General features: G+C 46.8%; 1 protein-coding gene across 1 annotated transcript; it reads right to left on the reverse strand.

Moving 5' to 3' along the window:
- Positions 1–882: 882 nt before the first annotated feature.
- Positions 883–9306, reverse strand: LOC115124720 (protocadherin beta-15-like). The gene is made up of 4 exons (XM_029654185.2): positions 6426–9306; positions 2466–2524; positions 2206–2321; positions 883–1816 (listed from the first exon to the last, which is right to left on the reverse strand). The coding sequence occupies exons 1-4, from the start codon at positions 8952–8954 to the stop codon at positions 1443–1445; spliced, it is 3078 nt and encodes a 1025-aa protein (XP_029510045.2). The 5' UTR covers positions 8955–9306; the 3' UTR covers positions 883–1442.
- Between the last annotated feature and the right edge of the window lie 283 nt (positions 9307–9589).

The following is a 9589-nucleotide window of genomic DNA, read 5'->3' on the forward strand; positions in this document are numbered from 1 at the left end:
GCTATACTGTCCCTATGGTTCTCCTCCTCCTCTCCAGCCCTGTTATACTGTCCCTATGGTTCTCCTCCTCCTCTTTAGCCCTGTTACACTGTCCCTATGGTTCTCCTCCTCCTCTTCAGCCCTGTTATACTGTCCCTATGGTTCTCCTCCTCCTCTCCAACCCTGCTACACTGTCCCTATGGTTCTCCTCCTCCTCTCCAGCCCTGCTATACTGTCCCTATGGTTCTCCTCCTCCTCTCCAACCCTGCTATACTGTCCCTATGGTTCTCCTCCTCCTCTCCAGCCCTGCTACACTGTCCCTATGGTTCTCCTCCTCCTCTCCAGCCCTGCTATACTGTCCCTATGGTTCTCCTCCTCCTCTCCAGCTGGACAGAAGGTTTCATCTGTTGACATTGGGAACTCATTCCCCGGGATTTTAAAAGGAAAAGTGCATGGAGAGAGGATTGAAGAACTGTTGGCAGATTTCGTCCAGGTGTGGCATTTAAGCTCCCAGCCCAGTCGCACTGTCTTTATTTAAAATGATATTCTGTTTGTTCAGTTAAGGAACCTCGACCATTCTCTGAGGCCAAATGGAAATGCAAGCACTCCAGTGGGCATGTACTGGCATTTTACTAGGTTTATTCCTTGCCACAGCTGACCGTGACAGAAAGCTTTCCCCGGTGTTAGTGCGTCTTGCATCTTTTTTTACCCTAAAACAATTTCCCAACTTTAAAGTGGATGTGTGACTGATGCTCATTGACATTGAAAATGTTTCTCAATCAATTTATCCCATCCTCAGAATGAAACCTGTTTGGGGGAAGCTGGCGATGACATGAGCATCATCGGCTCAACAGAGCAGGATCCATACTTGATACATGAGGAAGAAGAGCGTATTATGAGAAAAAACACTTTATTCTCAGAAATGTATATACAATATATGTGTTGGGGAGATGACTGCTTAAGCATGTGTGGATCACCTGCATCACAAATGCAGTTTGCATATCTACAGGTATATTCATACATATTCTCACAAGTTCCGCTGAACAGAACCATACATTTCAAACCGTTTTAGATGAATAAACGCAACCTGGTTGTTTGTGTCCGTTTTTGTAAACATTCAAAACTAGAATTGATATTTATAACAATGTGAAAAGCGCTGTCCAATCTTAGGCTAATTGGATATTTCTCATCATTTTTCTTTGCTCCAGGCTGATTGTCAAAACAATAAATAATAATAATAACAATAATACATATGACAGTAATGTATACAAAATAACAATGGCCAACAGAGGCAGATCTTAAACGGTTTAATGATCACTCTTCTTGGATTCATCCATCCATCTCCCTCTTCCCATTAGCATGGAGGTCGAACGTTGATTTATTCATTCCTCCGTTTGTACACATGTTTCATGAATTCAGCCATGAATGAATCCTTTTCATGTAACTCTCTGTCCCTCCCCCTATTAATCGTTATACAGGTCGTTGTTGATGACGGCTGCTGCTGCTTCTGTCCGGGGCTCGTAGTTGTGGATGAAGCGCCTCTTCTTGCCGAAGGTGGAGAAGGAGTTGTGGACATCCAGCTCGCTGCGGTGGTGGGTGCCTGCTGGCCTCAGGGTGCACAGAGCCGACGGCGTGCCAGGGATGTACACGTTGTGTTGGTAGTCTGGAGGTGGCTGGGGGTGAGGGTGAGGATGGGGGTGAGGATGGGGATGAGGGGGGAGTGGAGGATGCTGAGGCTGCTGGGGTTGGGGTTGGGGCTGTTGCTGGGGTGGAGGGGTGCACCGAGGGGTGCAGCAGCGAGGAGGAGGGCCAGTGGCAGGAGGAGACATCTTGTAGTCTATGGAAGAAGAAACATAATATTGATTAATATACTGTATGACTGAAATCAAGGATAGTACAGACACACACGTAAACGCTGTGGAAGTAGTGCTTATGTAGTCATAACGTTTTTTTTTTTTAATATAGGAGAGTCGCACATTCTAGGAGCTCAGATGCTAAAATATTTATGTCCAACGTTTCAACAGACAAGCTGTCTTCATCAGGGTATAACATAACTGCTCATAACATGCTCATTGTCTGTTTGCTATTATCCAGGGAGAGGCATTAGCTCTCTCTCTCTGTGTGTGTGTGTGTGTGTGTGTGTGTGTGTGTGTGTGTGTGTGTGTGTGTGTGTGTGTGTGTGTGTGTGTGTGTGTGTGTGTGTTTCAAGCCCAGGCCCTCACGTGCCCCTCATGTGGGTGCCCCAAGTCCAGTACTGGCCCGTCATGGGTGTCATGTAGTTCTCTGGGTCTGCATGCATGGCCTTCCTCATCAGAGTGCCGTCCATGTTGATAGAGTTATAGCTGCGGAGGATATAGATCCATCCATGAAGAATCACATAATATGTTCTGGCATGACCACACACAAGTCATTCATTAATAACATTCTGTCTCAAAGACCGGTATGCTGAGGTAGTTGGAAGTGTACATGTCAAAGGTGACTGTTACCTTTTCAGAGAGGACTTCTGGTTCTTTGGGAGGGTCCAGTCGGTGTTTGGTTGCTTGAGCTATAGATTAAGAGAGAAAATAAGATCTTAAAACCACATGTCTAAAAACATTGTTAAAGAGATGAGCATTGACACTAATAGGGATTCAATGTTTGCATATTCTACATTATATTCATGTCACTTTAAAGGATCAGTGCAGTCAGAAACGTGATGTTCCTGTGTTTTATATATATTTCCACACTATCAGGTTGGAATAATACTGTGAAATTGTTAAAATTATGATAATGTCCTTTTAGTGTAAGAACTTGTTTGTGGTGGGATGGTTTTTGGCCTGCCAGGTGACATCACCATGTAATAAATGAGTTAATAGACCAATAAGAGAGTTCCAAACCTCTCTGCTGATAACATCTAGTTTTTAGTTTCCCCCTCCCCAGAAATGTATCTTTGCTAAAAAAGCTATTTTTGTCTCCTTTTGACCATTTTAATTTAAACAATCAGAGTAAGGTACTTAATTGTAACCCAGAAATTACGTGATATTGAATTTGAATGCTGAATTGGACATTTAAGGAACGGATGTCTAAATTAATTCGGGAAATTATATTTTTTCCATGGAGCTTGACTGCCTCCCTGTGGTCTTTTTTCAGAAGGCAGCGAGGATGTGCGCCTTGAGCAATGACTCGCCTGTCATTTATTTCGCTTTCATCCACTGCAGCACAACACAGCAGGGGAGGGGACGGGCACTCCGGAGTGATATGTATTCCGGGAATAAGTCTCATAGTGCGGATTCCATGCTCTATTAATTCACTATTATTAGAATCGGTATTGAAAATACATTCCGCGCCAGCTCTGCACAAAAAACAATTAGAACCCAACCGGGATGAAACGAAAACACCATTTTAATATTCAAAGGAAACCGTGGGACTCAGGGAATTCTCAGGAAATTAATACAATTATACAAGTAATTGTTTTTTGTGTTTTATGTATGTATAATTTCACATGAATATTGCCCTGATTCTCCGAGAAGATCAGCTTTGAATTATGTATTGCTGAGAGGCGAGAAAAGTTGTGCCGTCCTTGCAGCTTTACCCACTTATCTAGGTCATCTGATCTGATCAGTCTGTTTCACAGAACAGTTGACCTGTGAGTAGGAGAGGCCTAATCTGTCTCCTCTTTCACCTTCAATGTATGTATTTTTATCACCCTGCTGAGATTACACTATGCCGACATGTAGGTCTACATACAACATGGATATGGTTGTCAATAGGCTATATAACTATCTCACTGTTTAGTTGGTAAGTCTTTGAGCTGGTATCGTGTCATCCGCAGATCCGCGGCATGCTGTGCACCCATACAATTTGACTCATATGGGAGAGTGACTCTCGGCGAACTCAGGGGTGATTTAAGGGAACCAATTAACGCCATCAAGGACACCAAGCCCCTGGAGGGCCATAGCTAGGAGCAGAACAATCAGCATGACCTCGAATCAAGCTCTTTATATGGCCAGAGGTGTTCCTGCAATGAATGGGACTGACATTTTTAGTCTTCAGTCTATACGGAGATGGGATATTCTAGGAAGAACGGAGATGGGATATTCTAGGAAGAACGGAGATGGGATATTCTAGGAAGAACGGAGATGGGATATTCTAGGAAGAACGGAGATGGGATATTCTAGGAAGAAAAGGGTCCCTTTATCCGTCACTGTCTGCACACATTGTGCCAGATTAGAGCATCCTGTTGGGCTGTATCACCGCCTGGTACGGCAACTGCTCCACCCACAACCGTAAGGCTCTCCAGAGGGTAGTGAGGTCTGCACAACGCATCACCGGGGGCAAACTACCTGCCCTCCAGGACACCTACACCACCCGATGTTACAGGAAGGCCATAAAGATCATCAAGGACAACAACCACCCGAGCCACTGCCTGTTCACCCCGCTATCATCCAGAAGGCGAGGTCAGTACAGGTGCATCAAAGCTGGGACCGAGAGACTGAAAAACAGCTTCTATCTCAAGGCCATCAGACTGTTAAACAGCCACCACTAACATTGAGTGGCTGCTGCCAACACACTGACACTGACTCAACTCCAGCCACTTTAATAATGGGAATTGATGGGAAATGATGTAAAATATATCACTAGCCACTTTAAACAATGCTACCTAATATAATGTTTACCTACCCTACATTATTCATCTCATATGCATACGGTATATACTGTACTCTATATCATCTACTGCATCCTTATGTAATACATGTATCACTAGCCACTTTAACTATGCTACTTTGTTTACATACTCATCTCATATGTATATACTGTACTCGATACCATCTACTGTATCTTGCCTATGCCGCTCTGTACCATCACTCATTCATATATCTTTATGTACATATTCTTTATCCCCTTACACTGTGTATAATACAGTAGTTTTGGAATTGTTAGCTAGATTACTTGTTGGTTATTACTGCATTGTCGGAACTAGAAGCACAAGCATTTCGCTACACTCGCATTAACATCTGCTAGCCATGTGTATGTGATGCATTAACATCTGCTAACCATGTGTATGTGACCATTAACATCTGCTAACCATGTGTATGTGACCATTAACATTTGCTAACCATGTGTATGTGACCATTAACATCTGCTAACCATGTGTATGTGACAAATACAATGTGATTTGATTTGATAGAGATGTACACTGGGCAATACGCACACATCACATTCACGGTTTTCCGGTCCAATCTAGTGACTCCGACAACAGCAGTCTCGCCTTCCTCTCTCTCTCTCCGTCCCTCCCTCGGTCCCCCCCCCCACCCTTCCTTCGCTCAGGACAAAACACCGATCCACATCTCTCTCCTCGCCGGGGCAATCTACAGGCGCGCCACGTCCCAGCCAGCCCCCCCCATCCCCCTACCCCTTCTCCTCCCCAGTACCCCAGAAACCAGCCCTTTGCCATTTTTCATCAATAATGGACGCGACCCCCTTTCGTATGCTCCGCGTTGTGTGCAATATAACGGCTCGACCGTGTCTGTGCCCTTGAGGCATAGTCAGTGAGGTGATCTGTCCAAACAAATGAGAGGTGGACGATTCTCCAGAACGGTCGTTGACAGCATACTTAGAAAAGTGGAGTTCTATTTCCGAGATGGTCTATCATTCACCTTGTCTGTCAGCCGTTAACCTTGTACTTATGGTAAAAACTCTATTCGCAGACAAAAAAAAAATCAATTCCAACTGGTGGTTTGTGAAGGAAAAGTATGGGCGATGTCTTTCTCGTCGTATCACATAGCAGGAGACATGCAATGACATTGATTGTATGCTACCACACCAATACACAAGCATAGAAACGTTATGGGATTTGTCATTTACTATATTACTCGGAAAATGTTTTCAAAATAACAATGGACAAATCATGATCGTAGACAGCTCAAATAGCTTATAAACATTAAATTGATTAGGGGTCGATGTATAAGCATCGAAACAAACAGGACTGAGGTTGATTCATCTCCGTTGCTCTGTGAAACGGATATTTCTGGCAGACGGTTCTGTTCTGTGCGCGACGTGAGAGAGATAAGACACAACTAGCTCATTCATATTCCTTTCATAGCCTCTGTGAATAGAATATCCACTCTCTTATTATAAAAACAAAATATTTTATCGCGTCATTACTGTAGGTCTATAACTAAGGTATAAACACTAACAGGAATGGAAGATAAACATGTGTAGGTTGCATTAGTAGAGAATTTTACTCCGCCTGATGAATATTGACCTCTGAATATTGTGTCGTTCAAGTTCACTCAGATAAAGTCTCATTGCCGCATGTATGATTTCCCCTTTATTCGATATAATGTGAAGTACTTGATTATGTTTTAAACAAAAATGGGCATTATACCACACAGTATACATGGAAGTATAAGTGAAGGGGATAAATGATTTATATAAATGTGCTAACACATTCACTTTCACTTTACCTCATTCGGAGTGGTGGCTCCGGAATTGTTATTCGCGGATGCGCTCCGGTTGTGCGCGCTCCAAGCAAAGTTGTCTGCCCCCTTCGTCTCGTTGTTCCTCCAGGTCCTGCTGGGGCTGCACGGCTTCAGGAACATAAAGTCACTCTTATCTGACTCGGGGGTCAGACACACTTTATAGCAGTAGGCTTGGGACAGAGTGCCGCTGCCATTTACCTCCATGCAGTTGGTAGGCACTTTAGCCCCGGTGGAGATTTGCAGGTTCAGGTTAGATTTTTTGAATACCTCGGGGGGTGGCTCTGGCTGGAAGCCCCCGCAGCAGCAGGCGAAGGGAGGGAGGCTGTACCCGCTGAGTGTGTCTTTGTCCTTGTAACATTTGACCGCAGCCAGCACAATAATAGCCACCAGGAAGATTAGCGAGATGGTGCTCAGTGACACGATCAAGTAGAGGGCGAGGTTGGAGGGGGGCTGCGGGCTCAGAGTGAGGTCGCCGAAATCAGACAGGGACTCGGGCACGTTCTCGACCACGGAGAGGAGGATGGAGACGGTGGCGGAGAGAGGCGGCTGGCCGTTGTCCTTGACTAGGATGACGAGTCTCTGCCTCGTAGCGTCCTTATCCACGATCCGGCGAATTGTCCTGATTTCTCCTGTGTAGAGGGCGACACTAAACAGCCCCGGGTCCGTAGCCTGGAGCACCTGGTAGGAGATGCGGGAGTTCTGTCCTGCGTCCGCATCTAGCGCAGTGATCTTGATGACTAGGTACCCCGCATCTACTGACCTCGGGACCACCTCTGTTGCTACAGTCCCGTTCTTGGGCAAGGGGGACACGATGACCGGAGAGTTGTCGTTCTGGTCCAATACGAACACATTTACTGTGATATTACTGCTGAGTGGGGGGAAACCGGCGTCCTGCGCCTGCACCCGTATCTGAAAGTTCCTTAGCTGCTCGTAGTCAAAGGAGCGCAGCGCGTAGATGTTTCCGTTGTCCGAGTTGATGGAGACGTAAGTGGACACGGGCATGCCATGGATCTGACCCTCTAGAATCGAGTAGGACAGATAGGCGTTCTGATTAGAATCGGGGTCGAAAGCAGTGACTGAGCAAATGGATGCGCCCGGGGCGTTATTCTCGGTCACGTAAACTGTGTATGATGGCTGGGCGAAGCGCGGGGGGTTGTCGTTAATGTCAGACACTTGGACGAGGATGGTTTTCCTCGTGGAGAGCGACGGGGAGCCCAGGTCCCGGGCCGTGAGGGTGATGTTGTACTCGGAGAAAGCTTCTCTGTCGAGAAACTCACTAGTCATCAGAGTATAGTAGTTCTTAAAGGAGGAGTGGAGCTGGAAGGGGACGTTGCTGGGGATCTGGCAATGCACATTCCCGTTCTCTCCCGAGTCCCGGTCCATGACGCTTATAACGGCTATCACCGTTCCCGGTGGCGAATCCTCCTGGACAGGCGTGGACACGGAGGTGAGGATGACTTCCGGCGCGTTGTCATTCACATCTAAGATATCCACCAGTACCTTACTGTGCACGGCCACTGCGGAGGGACCCCTGTCTTTAGCCTGCACATACAGCTCATACACACTCGCTTTCTCATAGTCCACAATCCCCTTCACTCGGATCTCACCTGTGTACTGGTCTACGCTGAACAGCTCGCGCACTTTGAGTGGTGCGTGCCCACTGAATGCATAGGACACCTCCCCGTTCGCACCCTCGTCCAAATCAGTAGCATTTAGCTTCAGCACTAATGTCCCTCTCGGTGCGTTTTCTACCAGGCTCGCCCGGTAAACAGACTGGTCGAAAACGGGCACGTTATCGTTGGCATCCAGCACCGTGATGGTGATGAGAGCTGTGCCCGAGCGCTCAGGCGAGCCCCCGTCCACGGATGTGAGCACCATCTCTTGCGCCTTCTGCTGCTCCCGGTCCAGTGGGGTCTCCAGAACGAGCTCGGCAAACTTGCTCCCATCATTACGCGTCTGGATGTTCAGCACAAAGTGTTCGTTGGAGCTCAGCTGGTAGGAGCGGAGCGAGTTGGTGCCCACGTCCTGGTCCTGCGCACTTTCCAACGGGAACCGAGACCCGGGCGCCGCCGACTCTGTAATCTCCAGATTAAACTCGCTCCATGGGAAATTGGGAGAGTTGTCATTCACATCCAAAATCTCCACCTCCACTCGGTACAGTTCTAACGGATTCTCGATCACCACTTGCAAGTGCAAGAAGCAGGTCGGACTCCGTTCACACAGTTCCTCGCGGTCAATCTTCTCGTTAACGAACAAAATACCGTTTTCCAGATTCACTTCTAAGTATTGTTTTTTGGCCCCGGATACAATCCGAAACCGACGAGAGGATAGCTTGGCTACATCCAAGCCCAGGTCCTCGGCGATATTACCGACAAAAGCTCCGTGCTCCAACTCCTCGGGGATAGAGTACCGAATCTGTGCGAGAACCAGGTCCACCACACAATTGCACACCAGCAGGCACCCCACCAGCCCGGTTAACGGTGTCCACCGGGTGCTCACGAGCCTGTGCGCCATCTCAAACGCGCACCAGAAAATCGTCAAGAGTAAAAACAGCACAGAATGAGTTTACCCGTCACTGACATTATGCACTTTATAAAATAATTTGTCGATTTGTTTCCAGTTGTTGTAGAAACAAATAAAAAGGCCAAACTTCCTATCAGATTACTCCATTGCGCAAGTACAATATACTTTCATCAAATTATTGCATTTTAGAATAATATAAAACGGGAACGTAAACTTGGATGATATGAGTAAAGCGTCTCTGCTCCACGCGCGCAGTAGCAGTGTGTGAGCGGGGGAGGCTCGCACTATGATTTCCCAGTGTATTAGATATTCCGAGAAGCCGATGGGGAGGTGTGTGTGTGCGTGTGTGTTTAGGAGAGGTAAGGGTCCGTGGCTACGCCCAGCACTATATTGGAGGACGACGACATGAGAGCAGCGACTAATTACAGTAGCACGGTTAACCCTTTATCTGGCGCGGCTCCTCGGAGCGATTAGAGACGCGACAACAGCGTCACTTTCATTCGAGACATCAGGGGCAGATTTGGATTAGGGGTAAATCACTTTCCATCGAGGGTGTCGTTTTCTAGTTATTTCACGCAGATTTCAAAGGTCTCGTCCGACACATGGTCCTTCAGGCCTTTCAAATA

This window comes from Oncorhynchus nerka, linkage group LG5 (genome assembly GCF_034236695.1).
Source record: "Oncorhynchus nerka isolate Pitt River linkage group LG5, Oner_Uvic_2.0, whole genome shotgun sequence".
NCBI classification, from domain to species: domain Eukaryota; kingdom Metazoa; phylum Chordata; class Actinopteri; order Salmoniformes; family Salmonidae; genus Oncorhynchus; species Oncorhynchus nerka.

Coding starts and splice junctions, on each gene's coding strand:
- LOC115124720 (XM_029654185.2), bottom strand. CDS start 8,954: ATGGCGCACAGGCTCGTGAGCACCCGGTGGACACCGTTAACCGGGCTG. Junction 2,525..6,425: donor GAGCCACCACTCCGAATGAG/GTAAAGTGAAAG, acceptor CTTAATCTATAG/CTCAAGCAACCAAACACCGA. Junction 1,817..2,205: donor TTGGGGCACCCACATGAGGG/GCACGTGAGGGC, acceptor CTTCTTCCATAG/ACTACAAGATGTCTCCTCCT.